The 20872-nt window shown below is 43.3% G+C and overlaps 1 protein-coding gene and 1 long non-coding RNA gene across 2 annotated transcripts; both read right to left on the reverse strand.

The window, feature by feature from the left end:
- Positions 1-1139: 1139 nt before the first annotated feature.
- LOC143360281 (uncharacterized) lies at positions 1140-4325 on the reverse strand. Its single transcript, XM_076798990.1, has one exon. It carries the CDS (start codon positions 3289-3291, stop codon positions 2035-2037), a length of 1257 nt encoding a protein of 418 aa, XP_076655105.1. The 5' UTR covers positions 3292-4325; the 3' UTR covers positions 1140-2034.
- A 2500-nt stretch (positions 4326-6825) lies between these two features.
- Positions 6826-15344, reverse strand: LOC143360444 (uncharacterized). The gene is made up of 3 exons (XR_013083275.1): positions 15066-15344; positions 8797-9075; positions 6826-7004 (listed from the first exon to the last, which is right to left on the reverse strand). It is a non-coding gene; the product is annotated as an uncharacterized LOC143360444 (long non-coding RNA).
- Between the last annotated feature and the right edge of the window lie 5528 nt (positions 15345-20872).

The raw sequence follows: 20872 nt of genomic DNA on the forward strand, positions 1-20872 counted from the left end.
GAACGTATCTCAGTTTTGCGAACAAGAAAACTGTCGAGGCAGCTTTCGATCGATCTGGTTGAATAAGGGACAGGCGTGATGAAAATTTGTTCGCGTTGTGAAGACTATGCGAGGCGAAAATTTGGAGCAGCGGTTCGACGGGCACTTCGATGATTTTCATTAAAAAAGATTGTGGAGATATTTTTCAAGGCTCGATGGATCCCAGCGAATCAAGCAGTGACTCTACTGCAGTTTGCTCGGTTAGAGAATCGTCCAAATGTTCTTGAAATTGGATCAATTTTTTTTTTGAGAAACCACGCGAAGAAAACTAGATTTAAAAAATATCAGAAAAGGCCTCCGTGTGAAGAGAATTCAAGATAGTAATTCAAATAAAGTATATTTGAATCTTCTGAGCGAGGAAAAGTTCTTTGATCAATTTTCTATTTAAATATTATTTCAATTCTCTGTCTAAATATTATTTTATCTTCCTATACGGAAAAAATTGAAGTCGTACGAAAGAAATGAAGAACATTAACTGAAGCGTGTGTTTACTTCAACTTTTCAAACCGGAAACAGCAACACTGTGATCGATCTTCGTAAATCAAGAAGTTTGAGGAAGTCGTGCAGAGAAATCGAGATGGCTACAGCGTACTTCAATTTTTGTTACACAAAAACTATCTGTATCTCCTCCGATCGATCTCCTCGAATCAGGTTCAGAAACTTGAACAAGAAAGATCAGAAGGAAACCGCCCGACGAATAATAAATTAAAATACACTGACTCGAACATAAATTTCTCATCCAAGAAACGAAGACGTCATAAACGTTGAAGAGAAGCTCTTACAGAATTTTTCTATACGATTTTTTAAACATAAAAACCGAAGAAACTGCACAGAGAAAATCCCCAAGCAACGAATCAAAAATATTCGCAAGAGAATCATCGAAATGTTATTGCACGAAACGCTTTGAAGAAATTAAGGAGGCAATGGCGTAAGAAAAATTGAAAACTGTGACATTTTAATTTTTTTGCTGAGTAAACAGAAGAAACCCGCATAGATCGCCCCCAAAAAAATATAATTTCTCAAAACCTTGAAGCCCACGAAGAATCCAGGAATGTGAAGGGTGTGCGAAGAAAATGGTGTTGAATAACAGAGTACAGAAATTTTCTATGAAAGGTCTGAACATTTATTAGACGTTCGTACACTTACGCATATTCACGTTCTCCATATGTACATATACATAAGTATATACATATACGAAATCCATGCGTTTACGAATAACAATCTTTCTCCAATGTAAAGAATTGCATAAAGGAGCCGACGACGACACCGGACCGCGACAAAAATCAGCCTCGCGATACTCGCATCGCGCGTTTACACAAGTACACACCAGGCGTCGTCATTATAATTGTAATAGTTTGCGGTCTTCGATCGGCGACCGGAGAGATCATCTAAGATGGACAAAATATTTACACAACAATATATACACATACATATATATATATTGTTCTACCATGATCGCATAAATCACACATCGTTCCACAGTACGCATTTCGGGGTATTGAGTGTTTCGAAATCTCTATCAACTCTTAAAGCTACTATTTACAAAGACGAGCCCACTGGAAACCGGGCCTAACAAAAAACAAAATACTCAATATCCTCGATCTCTGAATCGTCAATTATCTATCCTCGATTGTTAATTCAGCTTACAAATAAATCCACGCGATCTATGGTGCTACCGAGATGTAATGACTAGCACGAATTCTCAAGCGCTCTCACAATTGTCGTCGATGTCTCATAACATAAAAAACCGTTCGATTGTTCAGAATCGGGGGTTAGGCGCACAATAGTATCGCTACTTCGGGTCGCTCACCTTGTGCCGTCGCGCGCGTCCCGCGTTATGAGACACTGACGATACAACAAAGTCTGTAAAACACTGACAGATACGAGTCCGTGACAACACTGCCGGAGGTCCTAGTCTTCGAGGTCACCAGCATCCTCTGGAACTCGGTCCTCGGCGGGCCGGGGACCTGGGCAGCAGTTCAGGACCGTGGCAAATCAATGTCTGCCGGTGAGCACGGTGATAGGCTTCAGCAGAAGCTGAGGAGTGGAGTGCTGCATGGGCCTGGGCTGTTGCGGCGAGTTGCATATCGTGATGGGCGGCGAGTGCGGAGACATGCGTTCGGGGCTGCTTCCGGGGGATGAAGTGGACGGCATCTGTCCGAGGAGGGTGGGCTGATGGTATCTGAGGTGCTGGTTGTGCGCGAAGATGACCCCCGTGGCGTGATGTTGCTGATGAGCCGCGAGCGATCTCAGGGTCGCGTAGAAGTCGTACGAGTGGCTGGAGACGGGTATGCCGGTGGCGTATCCCGCGATCGGTGGTTGCAGAAGCCTGTCCATGGGGTAGTGGGCATGGGCCGAGGGTGCCGCGGTTGCTGGGAGCGGTTGCGGTTTGCACGGCAGACTGCTGCTCGAGGAGCTCGGTCCAGCGCCGGATATCAGACCGGGAGCGTAGCCTGTCGGGATGGTGTACGCGCCAGTGGACGAGGAATAACCGGCGGCAGCCCGCTGCAGATACGACATCGTGTAGGCCGACGGTTGCCACGACGTTGCAGAAATCGACGGCGGGTACCCTCCGAACACGAGGCTCCTCTTCAGGGTGGCCATTCTGGTTCGGTGATTCGACGTTGTCCTCCTGCGCAACTTGCCGGTGGTTCCACCGATGAAGACATCCTCGGAGCTCGGGTCCAGCATCCAGTAGTTGCCCTTGCCGGGGTCGTCGTAGTGGCGGGGCACCTTGACGAAGCACTTGTTCAACGAGAGATTGTGCCGGATCGAGTTCTGCCAGCCTTGCTTGTTGTTCTCGTAATAGGGGAAGTGGCGCATGATGTACTCGTAGATGCCGTTCAGGGTGAGCCGTTTCTCGGGACTCTGGCGGATCGCCATCATGATCAACGCGTTGTAGCTGTACGGCGGCTTCTCGCTCTTCTTCTTGCCGTCGTTCTCGCGGTCTTTCGAGTCCTTCGAGTCCTTGGATTCCGTGGACGTGTTCACCGAGGCTGCCGCGGTCGTCGAGCAGTCCAATGGCGGCGTCTCGGTGCCACCGTCGCCGGTGACGTCGAGGTCGCTCGAGTCCGAGCTGTCGTCGGCGTGGCTGACCGGCGGCGACGCCGATCCGCTTTCAGCCGGTTCGGGAGTGCACGCGTACGCTTCGGGAAGGATGCTGCGGATGCTGAAGCTGCTGTTCAACGGAGTCGCCGGCGGCGACGAGGCTGCGACCGTCCGCTGCTCCCCGGAACCTTCCATATTCACCATGCTTTTCGTGTCACTTCAGTTTATGAAACCTTGCAAATTGCTTTGCCAGGCGCGTGACGATGGGAATGAGCACTGATATCGAAATTGTTCACAGAGGTTATGGTTCACGGCAATCACAACAGCACTGTGTTCTCACGAACCTTTACAAGAGCCGGAAAAGAGAAAAAAAACTGTTCAAGAGTCCTCTCTCTCTCTCTCTCTCTCTCTGTCTCTCTCACACGTAAAAACGATGGTTTGCGTGTCTCACGAACTACGATAGATGTTACTCCGACGAAGACGTGACGCGTAGGTGCAGTGCTCGCTGCCGCGCGCCGTATTTATACGTGCGCTCGGGTCACGCCCACCGGGCTACCGACGAGCCGGAGTAGAGGGGCACCGGCCAATCGCGAGGCAGATCGCACGCTCTCCACTGGCTGGGAGAGCGACCCCCACCATAATGTTTTGCGGCCAATGTTTGACAGCAAACAGTGCAAACAACGCGTGGTTAAGGCGAGGGCAGGGATTTCGAAGGTGGCCGATCGAGAATTCTGCGGCAGTGGGGAGCGCAGCCGCAACTATCCCCGGAGAAACTGCGAGCCCGCGTATACAAACAAATCCAAACGTGATTGCTGCATTTCTGCGCCTCTTACGACTCTCTTTCTCTCTCTCCCTCTCTCTCTCTCTCTTTTTCTCTCTTTCAAGCTGAAGAGAGCGCTCTTTCTCTCCCTTAGATCGCGGAGACGCTCTCTCCGCGGGGATCGATTTGCTCGCTCACATGTGAACGCGAACCAAAAGGGGATAAATGCCCTTTGTTGATGCTCCCGCTGACGCTAGCTCCTGCTCTAACCGCTCTTGTTTGCCCGAACTTGATCGAACCGTAAAGATCCGGGCGATTTCGAATTGTTCTAGGGCAAACGCGCCTTATTTATAAGGCCCTCGGCTTTTCAGACTTTATCAGAATTGCGCGACACGCTCTGGACGGGGGACGCCGAAAGACGTCTTCCGGTTTCCGAACGCTGGTAATGGCAGACGCTGATTCGCGTCGATTTGGAGTTTTAGAAAATGTTCTATTTTCTCGATCTCAGCATTCCTGTTGATTTCAAGGGCATCATTTTTAACAACTTTTCCCTACACGTGTACCCGTCGCTCGGCTAGGTTCCGAGATAACCGCAAAAAACTTTGTGGATCTGTGGATGAAGCGGCAACTCCTTTTTCAAGATACTAAACATCTTTCTAGTTTATTCAATACTTGACTGTTCTAACTGATACTGCAATCTCACAATATCCCTTAAGTGCATAGGTAAACTAAATATTAGGAACATGAATGCATACATGGGGTCCATTGAGGACCCCACTCACCTAATTCCTTGCTAACTTTCATTACAGAAACAATTTATTTCTGTAAACACATTAAACATAATCTAAATATTGACAGAAGCAAATAGTTGAACTCTCAGTTCAGAACGTAATATTTACCCTTTTAACTATACTAGTAGTCATTAATTCACTATGATATTCTTCTCTTATTGTTGATACTGTTGCGAAAAATATCATCCGATGTTCAATCACTTTTTTTCTCCTTAAATCGTTGAAACAATTCACTTGCAATTGCACTTTGTTTATTCCGACACCAGTAATTCTTTACGACTGACATACTAAATTTATTTCTATTAATGTGCTGCCATCTACTGAGCAGCACATTACTGCAAAATACTGAGCTAATTTAAAATAATTTTACTATAACTAATATATTATTTAACTTTCTACGTTAAATATACGTGCTAACCAGAAATAGGGTTGACCTTGTTTGGTAGGTTCTCACAGGGCAAGGGGTCAAGGGATGAAGTACTTCGTGAAAACGTGGAATAGAAATGTCGCTTGTGAGAAACAGCATTGTTCTTAGCATTGTATCAGTTTCAGGAAACTCGCATCGAACAATTAACAATACCAGAGGTTGGCGAGCAATATTGTAGCGGGTCCGCCAGTTCCAAGAAATAGGTCTAAGTGACCCTAATAATGACTTCCCCACAATTAACATGTAAATAACGGACCTGGGAAGGATAATTGGTAACGGTAAGGGTAGCGAGCACCGACGGTGGTTTATGGCAGGGGCGGAGGAGGTGAGGGGGTAATCCCGCCAGGGTAAATCGGATAAACTTTGCCCATGGCCATTGTTTCCCGCTATTGTATCCTAACAGGATTAATACGTCAACACTGAAACGACGTTCGATGTTTCTGCCACCTGCGATAACCCCTGCACCCTTCCCCTTCCATCCCTTTATTATTATCGACCTTCTAGAACTATCTTGCGCGCTCACCGTTTCAAGAAACAGAAGAACCGTTGCCGTAATTCCCGAATTACCTGCTGTATTCGTTAAACCGATTCTCTTTATTGTATCGGAGATCGGAAGCCTATTATGGCCCATGTGACGTCGAGAATTCGAAGGTTAACCCTTCATACCCTAAACCGGCTCAGTTTACCGTACCCATAGAATTTTCAAAAGAGTTTTATGAGGTACATATATAGGCAGACATCTATTCAGTTGATTCCATCGAAACATAAATTTACCATGTTGATCGTTGTTAGGGAGCCGATATGCATTTGTAACAAAAATTAATACGTGCACTTGTGTGCTCGATTATGGAAACATTCTTATAAATTCAATAATTGTAAAATCTGGAAACGGGTCATTGGACCGGCAATGGTTTAGCGTTCGAGTATAGAATGATGCTGAATTTTATAAGAATCCTTAGGGATGACTTTTTGGAAATTTTTAGTGGCTCCGTCCGAGCCCCTCTCCCGGAAAAAGAAGAAGAAACATCTTGTGTGTCCTGGCGCTCGGCCCCGGAGATTCTCCCATCGATAGATGAGATCTAGAAGACACTATTTCCCCAAAAGAGGAGACGTCGCTACCTTTTTTTTCCCTCCGGAGGATTAACGAGCTCCGACCTGAAAGCGTGCGTGCTACCGCGTCCGTAAAATGGCATACACATACACATCAAACGCGCCGACCATTATGGTTCAACGCATCTCTGGGCATTTGACTCACAGGTGGCTATTATCTCATCCAGACGATTCAATTGAGCCACGCAAGCGATTGTCTGCGACTACATTGATGCTTTAAACGCCAATGTTAATTTAAGGTGCCTCGCCACGACCTAACGACAAAACAATAACGATCGCAGCGACGAGCTGCGCCGCCATTGAGGCGCTCCGCGACACGGTAATTTACTGTTAATTAGCCACTAACAACCAATCGAGCACTGCTTCCTTCGGAGCGATATCTCAAATTTGTGCAATTCAGGTTCGCGCTAAACGCCTGTCAAATGACCGATCCTAAATATTTTATTTCAAAATTGTCGAAATTTTAAAAACTCACTTGACATGGTCAAATCAAATGCAAGCTTGTCATTCTTCTAAAGCAATGCACTCAATGCTATTTCTCTAAACAGTGGTCAAACTCCCCGGACTTCTTTTAATTGTAATTATTCATCACCAGGGCCGGCGTAAACTTTCCCTGGGCCGGGTTCAAAAATCGTACGAGCCAAAAAAAAAAACACTTCTAAATAAATTATTTCTTATGAACACATTATTACGTATTATGTAGGATGGTAGACTATTATTATATAATTTTTCTGGCCTTGTTCGTTGCAAAGTCTTCGATTACGTCATCAAAATCCGAGGCTGAACCCGCCTCGCGCCGGCGCAGCACATCAGAAATCCATAATGATACCTGTAACAGATTTAGAATTATTTACAATGTCACTTTCGCCCCTGTTACTTTCGACTCCCCTCCCCTAAATCTCAATTTCCTCCCTCTGGAAACTTTTGCATAAGTAGTGGCGAGGGGTTAAGCCTTCTCCTATTTGCCGTGAACGCATAAAATCCGCAATATGGAGACGCAGGGTCGTTCAGTTTCCGGGAAACGGTTGTCAGCCATCGACTGCCGTCATTTTGTCGCATCCACGGCCGCGGTTAGCGGTGCGAGCATCATAGAAGTGCATCCCTGCGTAAAGGGGAGGCGTCGGTTGACAATAGCCGCCGACTTTCATCGATCAGCTTGCATTTCCCTGCGATATACCACAGACAGACAGACAGACACGTGTAGGAATCGTCGATTCGTCGAGGTGCGAGTCTGTGACTCGCGAGAGACGTCGAGGCCCAGGGCCCCGCTTTGTTGAGCAAATAGACTCGTTTGTTGGTCCACTCCTGGTACCTGCGTGCCCCCCGGCCAAAGGCGGCTGCGTGACAAGAGGATGAAATAATGGGAACGCTCCGGAAAACCGATTTCCTAACCCCGTGAAAGAGGGACCCCGGGCCCAGGGGCCCCCGGAACACGCGGCTGGAAGTCGCCGTACCCCCGGTGCACCCGCGACAAGAATGCACTATGCACCCACCGCGGCGCACTCTGCCAATAATGACGCAATGAGTGCTCGGACTACCCCGATTCGACACGGAAGTTCCGGTTACCGTTCGCCCGGAGTCGAATTCTTTACGGGGAATCGTTTAAACAATTGCTTTGTTCCTGACATTGGGCTCCACATTGTGATCTACTTGGCGATTTTTAGCGTTGTTCGGAGGCTGAGGTTGTTGAGGAACGGCTGTTTGGAATTTTTGGAACTTCTTTGAGTGTAATTTGTTGGTTTTAGATTTTTTAAAAATTATTTATGCACCGATGTACGAAAGAGTTTTGCATAGAGTTGGAATAAACGGATATTTTGTACTATTATTTATTCTGTCGTATTTTTAACGAAGGAATCGATTGTTTAGTCTGTTGCATTTTTACCGAACAATTTGCCACGGTTAAATTGAACCATTCTGTTCCAGTATAGCGTGGATGTATCAACTATTGAGGAATTTCGAGGAAATAGTAGGCTCGAGTTTTCGGGAGGACAGAAAAAGTCGGCCCTCGTCTTCGAAACTGTGACGAATGCGAATTTCTTCTATGATAATGAAGTAATGAACGTTCTGGGACTACGATTTGATACGCCTGCCGAACCTGTGCCGAACTTCCCGTCTAGTGACGGCTTCGAACGAACCTACCCTTGCACCAATCCCCAATTGTTCTGAAAACACCTAGTCATCCATTAAAACAAATTTTATATATATTGCAATACCAAAAAATTGAAATAAATGTTTAATACAATTATTGGGAAAAGGTGTTTCAAAAGGTTTCGTATTTGATGTACTGATCGTATACGCATAAAATCATGTGAAATAAATATTTCTTGGCATCGCTGAGACCTCTATTCGCGATTTTCAATAAAGAAAACTGAGAATTTAAGAATTGTGGAGACTGTATTAAAATGTTGGGAGGGTGCAGTGTCTTGTCGATTGCTTGTTCGTTTCGCGAGCTGCTTAAAGCCATTTCTAGAAAGACCACGGAAAGTACGAGTGCACCGCGAAGGTGGGCGCAAGCAAGGATGCAACTAAATCTATGGTTCGCCACGGGGTGACGACGTCTTCGCGACGGGGGGCCCAGCAGCCCGTATAAAGATGTCCCACCGGCGACCCGAAAAACGTACTTTGCCTCTCTTCCGATGCCTCCTTTTGGAAATCCTCGCCGCGGCCGTCCCTTTTCCACGACTGTCACGTGCCTCTTTCTGCGGCGCGTTCTTTCGCAGGCACACTCCCTTCGACCCAGGGTTCCAGTCTTGCACCATGCTCTGCTTTTGCAGCCGTCCTGCAGTCACTCAAATTCGCACATCCTGACCCGTCAACCTTCCAACCGGGCGACGACTCAACTCGTCATTCGAGTTCATGGACTGCGGGTCTTCATGCATTGTACAAACGTGTAACTGGAACTACCACAAAAACATTTAATTTTACAGTAAAAGCATTTAAAGAATTTTAGAAAGTTCTACCATTTTCATAAATGTGTAGCTCCTGCATCTTGCATCCACTGCAGGCAATTTTTATTTCTCGTAAAAATCCGCTCTATAAATTAGTATAAATTAGTATTGTTGGCTATGATTATTAAACTGCGGATTTTATTCATTTATAGAGTAGATGAGAAGAAGCAATTTTCATTTGGAAGTAACAAAATTGATTGAACATAATTCAACTTATTTATGCCACAACCGAATACAAATTGGCCGCATGAATTGCAAGACGAATAAAATTGTCAGTCTTCAATAATTGTCTATAATTACTCCATCAGCGAAATGATTGAAGCCCCTTTGCATGGTATAAGGTTTGCATAGAAAAATTCTCGATAGTTTGCAAGTAGTAGGATGAAGAAGAAGTAGCATAGCGAGTAAAAAGAGCTGAAGCCATTGGTCCTTGGTCCGTTGAAGTTTAGTCTGTGGGCCACACTAGACGCTTAGCCTTGATGAACTCTATTGACAGACAAAGCACTTAAAACGAATCTCGTTGAGGCTATAAAACGATTGATTCTAATGCAGCCAACCGGCTTGACCAAAGAAAGCCAATATTTGCACGCACAAAAGATGGATCATAGAATGTCGTCCGACTAAGTGATTCAATTCGCTCAACGTCCGGCAACATCGTATTTGTCCGTGTTCACTTGCCTTTCTTGCGTCCCTTTGATTTCAACAATTCATCGTGTTTCATCTGTCGACACGTTTACGCTTGCACCTAACGCATGCGCTTCCGTCGAGCGCATTTTTCAACCATAAATCACTTTCTTGCAGCGCACTTCACAGTCGAACCCTCGTCGACCATTCTTGCCAATCTAACATATTCTCTGAATAATTTTCTGCGCATAAATAATCTTTATTGTACATTGCTTGCGATTCTTCAGTCTCAAAAAATAAATTGCCAGAGTTCATTGTTCCACGTCTTCTCATATTGGTTCTGTCAATTTTGATGGGTCTACTTTGACCCGGAATTCCAAACGTTTAGACTCTGAATCCTGAATTTTCTAGTAGCAAATTTGAATAATTTTTACAAATTACTATTTGTAGAAATAGTTTCTTTTTTATTGAAAGGATGATCTAAAATCAATAATCTATGGAAAGAGAATTTTTCACAGTTCTCCAATTTTTGAAAAATTCGTATCTAAGAGCTTCAGGAGGATTGGAATTAATTGACCAATGAAGCAATTTTAATTTTTGTGGTAGCGTTTGTCGGCGAGTAAACTGGGGGGTAAAATGGTGGCCTCCGGCGTGAAAAATTCGAAATATTTTTTCGGCACTCAGGCCAACAAGGTACGAGAAAGACGGATGACGTTTGTGGCCGGAGCCATTACCCGAAAACAGGTAAACTCGAAAAAATATCTCGAGGAAGAATGGAATATCGCGAAGAATGGTCCGCGAGAGAGCGTCGATGGGCTTATAAATATTTTTCATCCCCGAGCCGAAGAGTAGCGTCGTAAATTTCGGAGTTCTCTTTACGAGGGTTGGTTTGCCAGCGGCCGCACCAAAAACCACAGAACGGACTCTGTATCCGTCATAAATATGTGACCGATGCACGCAATAGAGCCAGCAGTTTCCCGGAGTTACCACCGGAAGCTGGACAGCATAGCTTGCGAACCTGGTCTTGCCGCTTACTATAAAAATCCTTGACGAGAAAGGGACGAAAGACACTTTGCAGTTGAGAATAAATAAGTATCTGGCACAGATCCAGTGCACCTAATATAAAATATAAAATTTAACACTAGATTTACGGGACCCGTCAAAACGACGGGTTTTATGTTCTTTAATTTACAATTATTGGGATTGTAAAAATGCATTTATAGGAAATTTATTTCACACATTTATTCCTTGGAACATATATTATAGTAAAAGCCAGCTAAAAATCCGGCTGAATATATTCTTGGTATTTTTATAAAGTAATCCAAACTGGCCACTTTTAGTGCTCCGTAAATCTAGTGTTAATAAAGTCTTTAATTATTTCTGATCAACAATCTCTCAAAATTGGTCCACGAAAATCGGAAACAATCCAGCGATAACATTCGATAATAAAAAAGAGAAGTATCTGTCAGAAATGAAAAGATCAGAGGAAAATTGAGTCGCGACTGTGAAAATAATCTCGTCAATGGCTTCCTTCGATTCCCTCGGTCGTTGTGATAGTGAAAGACGAGAAAACGTCAGTGTGCTGACTTGAACGGGTTTTTTGACTCTAACCAGCTTATCCCGAGGCCACGGTGAATACGTTACAGATTCGTTCTGAACGGAAGGGTTTCGTTTGCACAGGGTTCCCATGACCCTAAGCGATTTCCAAGAGTCGCGATGAAAACGAGACCGAATATAAAAGTTCTCTAATTCTGTCAAAAGTCTACGCCGCCCCGTGTTTAGGAGACAAGCCGGAGCAACCAGACAACAGACCACCCCCGTGCCATTCACGAAATTCCTCGTGGTCGCCACCCTCGACTCGTATTATTTTTATAAACCACTTGGACCGCGGCCTCCGCTTGGCTGAACTCAAACCCGATTACGGTTAGAACCGACTACGCTAATCCGAGGTCCAGCGAACGCATTCAAAGTCGAGTCGAAAGCCGGTGAACACCGGAACGAAGTGGATCGGGACCGCCATCTTACGGCGTTTGCTTTGCAGAAAACTTGGAAATTCCCCAGAAAAGTCGGGAACGTTCGCGAACGTTGCCTGCCAATTTTTCCAAAATTTTTCTCATCGAAACAAGTCACTTCATTGCCAAGTATATCAAGGATACAAATATATATAATATATTGTAAGAAAATGTTGCTAATGACCTTTGATGTTGAAGCAACATTAAACAATTAAATTATATATGTATATATATATAAATCACTTCATCATCTTTATGGTAGTTGTTGGGCGTTGGTTCACTTTTCAAGCAAAAATTTGCAATTTTGCAAATCCACGATTTAGAATTTTGTGCAACAGAATTGAATACTTTACGACCTCAATATTATTTTAATAGTTTAGAAAATTTAGTGGGTCCTGGGTTCGCTTCTCTAAAAAATTAGCAAACTTGCAAATCCACGATTCAGAATTTGTAAATATTATCTAGAACTAAATAGGCAATTTTTGTGAATTTTCTTTAATAGAAATAAGTACTCGGTGACTTCACATTTTTGTAGCAGTTTCAACAATTTGTGCGACTTCTTAGGTGTTGATATTTTTCACAGAATTTTTCTGATTTTCTGATGCGCACAAACGCACCATGAAACTTCAAAATTTTGTAATGGTTTTCTCAATTTCAGTGATTTTAAAATATTTTTGCGAAGACTGTCACCCCTCAAGAAAAATCGTAAGATATTCCAGACATCGCGAAATAATAATTAAGGCACGCCAAAAACTGTCAGCGATCCCGAAGGTTCGGGCAAGGTATCCGTTACAGGTGTCAGCTGAAAGTAAATTTTTTTCAACCGGAGATCCGCGATGGACGTGTCAGATGATCGGTTTATTTTCGACAGGGCGGGGTCTTAACTTTTTAAATTCGGCAAATCGCATTAAGCGCACACCTCGGTTTCGCGGAACTCCGAGTCTGGCTTGACTTTTTCGAAAAACTCTTTTTTCGAGGTCCGAACCGGCTCGTCGGAGGGATCATCTCCGTGTGAAGGTTTGTCCACGGGAACGGTCAAAGATTAGCTGGTTTTATCTCATTTCCGTCTTTTATTCTTGAGACGTGTCCGACTCTCGCAGCGTTTTCGCCGCTGGCTTAAGCTCGGAAGTCCTGCTCGCCCGTTTCCCGGGGTAGATCATCCGTTTGACTTGTTCACCGGAGGATCGAGAAACCATGGAAACAGTATTTCACGCGGCTATCGAGACCATAAGCTGCACGGAACCGAGTTTATCTGCTGACTTCCGAGGCTCCGCGCGCAGCAAGTCGAGACTTCCGACAGATCATCCGCTTGACTCTTCTACAAACTGATCGGACAGATCCATGGTTCCTCGATCTGACTGCTAAGCAGATCCTAGAGACGTTGAAATATTTTATAGTTATTTTATTTCATTTAGGCGTCTGCAATCTGGGTCTGCAGAACCGTAAAATTTCAGTTATTTTATTCTTTTCACTTGGAATCTCAATTTAGGGGATGCTAGTATTTCATATTCTAGCTATTTCATTCCCTCCGTTTGCAATTTAACTCCGAGTGAGTTGAAATGTTTAAATATCTAGCGAGCCATTGCAGAGTCAAAAATTACGAGATAATTATTGGAAATGCGAAACTGATCTAACCAGACCTATCTTTCTCGGGTCATGAGAGACCCAAGACATGCCTTACTCATGGAGAGTAAGATTATTTTAGGGTGAAGAAATTGCCAAGTTATGCTCGCTCCTCGTTTCTCAAACAAACTGATTCCGATAATTGGGAGGTTGGTTTTCCTAGAATGTGTTTCGCAGATAGGGGTCCTCGGGGAAATAAAGTATAGGGTGGAAAACGTATACGATACTATAGAAATATTGCGACTGACTCGGAGTTTTTGCGCTTAGGATGCGAACATGAATCCGGATCGCGATGCCTCGCGCTATAAGGTTTCGCCTTTCTCTTCTTCGAGGCGTCGATAATTGGCATTCGGTTACATCGATAAAAGTATACTGTGGCATATTTTTCGGGATTTATGGCTATGTACATCGGCGCATTTCTAACTGGTGTCAATATTTATAGCGTGCCATTAATCCTCGCGCGGATCAGCTTCGGACTCGACACCGGACACTTTTCCTCAATACGCGTACCCGCTACTGAACTCCCGGGGATGTGTAGGACGAGTCGCATAAACTGTTAGAAGCTGACATAACTTTCCTCCGATTAATTGGAACACCGGGAACCCTAGGCGATCCCGATGAAAAAAAAATTATTCCGAGCTGGTGCTAATAACGTGAACTCTGGTGCGTTTTAATATTTTAATATTTCTAAATTTTAATGTGAACACCGATTCTAATGCTCGATTAAAATTTACTTTTCCTCAGCGAAGAAAGTATAACAAATGAGGGCCCGTCTCATTAGTATCTACTCGTAGCAATCAAATTGATAAAATTGTACTTTTAAACAAAAAATTGAACTTTTAGCGGACCTTATATCGAATGAACTACGACTGAAAGAGAGCTGTTTGATGTTTCCACGAACTAGGGTTACCTTCCAAGTGTTTGCAGTCTACTTTTGCCAATAAAAACGATATTTGTTGACATAGAAACCCCATCCCATAAAATATTCTTCCCCAAAACAATCATTAGAATAGTTTCGAGGGTCACTGTCCATTACCGTGGCGGATGCCCGATGCAGTATAACAATAAACCGGTGGCAATTCAGCTGGAGACATAACTTTTTATGGCACACATCGTAAACCGTTTCAGTGTTTCAGCCACTCTAATCCTATTAGTCAAATCTTATTAACCGGATTTTCTGTTCCATATAATAATCTCGGGGTTTCTTGCCGGCTTAAGGCCGGCGTACGGTCAATTTTGACCTATTCACTCAAAATACTCGACCCGTTTATTGGTACCGAGGTAACATAAACGTCTACAGTTACGCTCCTTTCCTAATCCTGTTAGTGTCCTCTAACACGCCCCAGTGTGATAATAATCATTTTATACAATTCCCCAGACAATAAACCGACATTCTTTAAGTCTTTGACAGCTGAAACAAACTGATCAGAGCGAACGCAGGAATGACGTCACACTGTAAAATACAAAAACAATTTTAAGGTAATAAAAAAAAAAATTAAATAATAATTTACTAGTTTTGAATAAAAAGAAGGTAAATTTTGCGACGGATAGTTGATCTACCGTGAAGCTAAAGTGTCTCACTCTGTGTAAATATTTGTGGAAATTGCAACTGTAATATTTTATTACTTCCACGGTTCTTTACCCTTATTATTTTAAATAGTTCTGAACAGAATTTTGAATTACCTTGCGACGTCACTTGTGGGCACTTTCCTCCGTTATCTTGGTTCCAGTCCTACGCGTATCCTATAGCCGGGTCCGTGAGCTGGTCTGAGATTGGTACTGTTTCTTTTTTTTTTTGTTATTGCCACTGGAAATCCTCAGGCTGTTTCGTAATTCGATATCGCGTGTACGAACGGTGGACGATGTCTCGGAAGATACAGTTCTGTTTTTCTCCATATCCCGAGCACAATGGATCTTTGTCTGTAATCCGATCATTTCCTTACACACGGATCCGGTACAGTAGGACGCCACGGGAAGAAGAAAGCCCTCGGTAACTATATATGCGCGCGTAATCTCAGATTTAAGATCGTTATGTTAACAGTACCTGCACGGTTCAAGACGCTTCCACGTTTATACGCCGCCGTCAGCTGTAAAGCATTTAGGCGTTTCACTAGCTTTCCCGAGATTCAATTCTGGGCACTTAAATCTTCCCATGATTCTCAGGATTCGAAATTAATTCCAAATTGGATTAAAATTGATCCAAATTGGGCTTCACCTTGACAACTCAGAGATTTTTAACTTTTTAATCCTGTGCATCTTGACGAGAAGATGCCGCAAAGCGAAGTTTTCAGGCGAGCAATTGACTGGTTTAAAAGTGACGCGTTTTTGAAGTTCTTCTCCTTGAACAAAGTATAATCGCTCAACTTTAAACACGCATAACTTTTGAACCAATAAATTCCTAGCCTTGAAGCTTCGAATTTTGGCATTCTCTCGCCAAGGTGTACAGGATTATATAGTGAAAAGTTAATAATTTCTGGGTTGTTAAGGTGAAGTTTGACCCGAAATGGTAATGGCTCGGTAAAGTCGGCTGACAATCGGCCTGGACTTGATGAACGCTCACGTATACACGAAGTCTACCGACTACTGGTTCGGCGAACCGTCGTACACTGGAGACCGGTCGTGGAAGGGTTGAATTAAGGGTAAAACTAAAATAAAAGTGGGATAATCCGTAATACAGATACAGCCTAACAATGCTACATGTTTACTGAGTTTTCCAAAGCCCAATTCACTTGACTGACCGTCATATAAATTTGTGAAACTTCGGAACTAGGTGCAATACGGCACGAAGGGTAATCGAAGTGGCAGCCTGCGAGGCCCAGGTAGATAAATGTCCAATTACAATGGTCCCCGTTGTTCTACTTGTCAGCGTGGCTGTCATTAGGTGTAAAGGACAGAGACGGGCCATAGGAACCCGCGGAAGCTAAGATTAGACGTGAATACGGGAATAACTTGTTAAAGTGGTAAACCTTTCGGCACAATTTCATAGCGTTTGCGCTTACCCGCTACAGCGACCCACTCTGCGAATTATTGGCCGTGCACGTGCATACTGGCACGGATACAAAGAAAAGGAAACGCAGCCGTGTCTTCTTTTTTCGTTTATTGGGTCGAGTTGAAAGTTCGTGTCGTTCCTCGCCAACCGATTCGCCGAAGAAACGGTACAAACTTTCCACTCGAACCAATACAATAGACCGGATCGGTATTCAATGGGAATAGCTCCGTCAAAACCGTAACTGGAATCACCTAGGTACACGAAGTCGTTAAAACCGTGTAACTTCTGCTTTCGAGCGTTTCTATCCATTTATTATAATTGGAACTTAATTTCGGTGGCCGACTCTGAATGGAAAAAATATTTTTAGATCATGATATATTCCCATGTCCATGTAGTATTATTCTATACGATGATTGAGCGTTTCGAACAGTTCATTGTGATTTGAAATTGATTTTGGCGAACTGCTCAGTGCCATCTTTACCGATCTCGTTCGGCTATTTCTTCAGTTTTTTCAAGGTCATCGTTATTTTCTGTCAGGAACACTTGTATTTCGTTTTATATTTAATCTTGTAGCGGCTGGAAAAATACATTTGACTATGTTTAAGGCATGACCTTCAGGTGACCTTGAGTGCCAAAGATGTGCTAAAAGTATAGGACAACATTAGGATATATATAAGATTATCGAGCGTTTCTATCCATTTATTGTAATTGGAAATTAATTTCAGTGGCCGACTCTGAATGGAAAAAATATTTTTAGATCATGATATGTTCCCATGTCCATGTAGTATTATTCTATACGATGATTGAGCGTTTCGAACAGTTCATTGTGATTTGAAATTGATTTTAGCGGTCCGGTTCCGGTGAAAAATGTGAATGTGGAGCAGAGCAAAGTGAAACGCGTCAATGTTTAGAGAAGTCAAAGGACGCTTTGCATTCTGTGTTTGTAAGCGTGCTTCTTGTAATAGAATAATGAATGGCTGAATCAACTAATCGTCCCGTGCGTAATCGACTCATAACTCGGCTTCTAATCCCGTTGAATAAGATCTACGTCCGTCGACTCGTTGCTTCTACGAAATCTGGCTCGGCTAACAGTCGGTGACTATCACTTTACTGACTGCGGCCACTTTAGACCAACAACGTGTAAATAAACCATAGACACTGGTTTATTTGATCGAAGCGTGTGCTTACGCGAACGATGTTTCTAGTGTTTCTTTGCCCGATGCCTTGCTCATTAACACACAATTTTAACGTGCTCGAAATTCACACGGAAATACAATCCTGCCGCCACTTCGCCATTTTTCATTCCACTTTACGTTCAGGAAGTGTTCAGTAAGTAAATATTTTTACGTTCAGTATTTTTTCAATTTTTTTTGTGCCTGTGATTAAAAATATTATGTACCTATACTCTTTAAACCGATTATTTTCATAAATTTGCTTAAAAAGGGCCTTTATATTTCAGTTTAGATTGACTAATGACAATTTCTACCATTTTTAGTCACACCAAAAATCTTTACCGAAATTGAACCTGAATCCGATTTAATTGACAAAATAGAATTGTGGACATTCTGATTTTAATAAATTAAAACTGCCTTTCAGAATAATTCGGGAGGAATTGGAGGAGGGTGCAAGTTGTATCTTTTCGAAGACTACCGAAAAGATGTTCGCGGCGAAGAAAATGGCGTCAAGGTTTACATTGGTGACTCGCGGTTGGTGGCGGCGCTTCAAAGTAACCGCGTGTTTTGTTAACATCTCCGAAAACAAAGTGTAAACTAACTAGACGTCCATTTGCTGTTTACTCAGCACCGAGAAGCCCGCCGCGGGAGATCCGAGTGGTTCCCGATGCAATAACAACAGTTCTTGCATCTTTTTATCACAGGACCGTGGAACGTTGCAGCCGAACGTCATCGTGTCCCTACCATTTCTTGGCCTATCAAATAACAATGTCCTATTTGTGAGCACAAAACACCAGCCACAAACGTCCAAACCAATTTTAGCATCCACGAAAAACATAAAACGCCTCTAAAAAAAAATCCATCGACAAGCTTTCTGTAGCGTCAATTCATTCACATATTTACAAAAATGTTTCAAAAAATGCTACAACATAAAATTCAATAGAATTCAGTACTATTTCTATTTATTCCCACAAAGTCTTCCACTACTGAAAATAAGAATTTATTCGAATCCACTTTCTCAAAATTCGCTTGCAAAAATTGAAAATTATATAAAAATCGGAAGTATATCAATGACAAATGTCACCGTAAAGCGTTGACAGTATTGACAGACGTAAACGTTCGTGCGGCGATAAATTTCTCGAGTTTTCGGGAAAACGGTGGCGCGGTGTAACAGATTTACGAGGGAAGCGGGTCCAGTGTGCGGTAAATCGCTGTAAAGTTTACCGAAAAGGCGTGCGTAAGGGCCCGACACCGCGTCGTGTCGAAAAAAGCTTCGAGAAAAGCTGTCCCGGAAGAGGAGGGCTGGTGCTTGTCAGTTAGGCGAGCGAGGAGAGAGAGACCGGCCCGGCGAGCTTCCAGGAAACAGCTCCGAGCAGTTATTGGATCGGACGAATTCTCCGAGCGAGAAAAAAGGGAAATGATCGCGAGCAAGAGCCGACGATAAACAAACTACGCCGAGGGGGCGACTTGTTCGGATCTTTGAAGCCTCGCCGTTGATTAAATCCAGTAGGCGAGGCCGGCCGAGTCGAACCCGCCGATCCTCCAACGCCGGGATCACACAATTAGAACGGGTTCGATTCCACGAATATAATCGACGCCGCCAACAGCTCGCGCGAAAATCCCCGTTTACACGGAAATTCGGGGCGTTGTGAATATTTCTCGCGCGATTGTTTGACACCGCGTTGCTAAACACGGCTCTGGAGCGCGTTTGATCCAGCGCTGGGCAAAATCGATGGGTCTCCGGTGACCCGAGGGTTCACCAGAAGGATAATATCCTCGGATGTTATTAACCCTTTGCACTCGAGTGGTGACTCTGAAGCACCACTGGAAATTATTGTGGCATTAAATATTTGTTACATTTCAAAATTTGTATTTAATAGATCGCTAAACATTTAAATAATATATGTGGAAATCGGATCAGTTTCGTATGAATACAATTAAAATATTCCAAGACGGAAGAAAAATTTAGTTTTAGAATAAAAATAGCGCCGAGTGCAAAGGGTTAAGTTTGGACGAACGAATTGTATTTATTAGCGATCTTTATGAATACCATAAAATATATAAAACAAAATTTGTGTTTTATCATTTTTTGGAGGAAACCCAAGAATTGAAAATTGCAACCAGCTTTAGAGAAGTGTGAGGATGCAGGAAAGCCAAAATTTTGAAAAAACGTGCCGCCGGCATTAGTGCTACCCGAGGTACACCACGAGGAGGTTGCACGGTCGGACTTGTACCTCGTTAGCATGTGATTAGTATAATTTTTTGTATGTGTTTAGTGTAGTTGTTCGCGGAAATCCGGCAAGTAGGATTTTTGGCATCGAATGAAAGAATACTGAACCGGGTGTTCAGCAATGGCCGGCCGGAACTCCAGAAAGCCCGGTGCGCAACAAAAGTGAGGCTCCCAGAAGGCAAGTGATTATTTGACTTAATCGGTCATGGTGAGCGTTGAAAATGTAGTCGTGTCCGTAGACGCGTGTTCCGCAGACGACGTTCAAGAGATCCCGGCGATTCCGCTCAGCGTGATGCTTCATCTGTGCGAGCCGTCGCCGAAAATTTGTTCCGGAAGAACCTGGCGATGATAAGTTTCAATGGGACTTCCTGAAACGCCGCTGCGGAACCAATGTCGTTACTGCTTTGCAACTGTGCGAGCCTTGCAGCTCAGTGTTACGATTGTACGCCACTGGAACCGTATCCTTGCTTCATGAACACCGGGATAATTCCGAGACTCGCGTGCGAACGCCGGGTCGGACGCGACCCGGAGGTCCTTTACCGTTACAATTACTTTCGGCGACGGTTCCAGACTGGATTCTTCCTTTGTATTGCTTTTAGAATCGCTGGGGAATAATTATAGAACCACTTGTCAATTTTTGGTACAGGTATCCAGGGATTTAAGTGAAACATAATTTTTTAAAAATTGCTAAGACATAATTTAGTACCCATACTCGAATTTTAGTAGAACTATCTTGCACGATAAAAATTGTTTCAAGTCAAAAATGATGGTTTGATAATTGCTGAAAAATAATTTGGAACCACTTGTCAATTTTTGGTACAGGTATCCAGGGATTTAAGTGAAAAATAATTTTTTAAAAATTCCTAAGACATAATTTGGAACCCCTACTCGAATTTTAGTAGAACTATTTTGTACGGTAAAAATGGTTTCAAGTCAAAAATGATATATTGAAAAACACTGAAAACTAATTTGGAACCAATTGTCAATTTTATTGGTAGAATTATATTTTCTAGTGAAAATTGTGTTGAGCTCAGCTGACTACAACTGAAGCTTTAAAAACTCACTTTATTTTTTGATTCGGTTCCAAGAGACCTTTCTG

The sequence above is a fragment of the Halictus rubicundus genome, chromosome 13 (assembly GCF_050948215.1).
Source record: "Halictus rubicundus isolate RS-2024b chromosome 13, iyHalRubi1_principal, whole genome shotgun sequence".
NCBI lineage: Eukaryota > Metazoa > Arthropoda > Insecta > Hymenoptera > Halictidae > Halictus > Halictus rubicundus.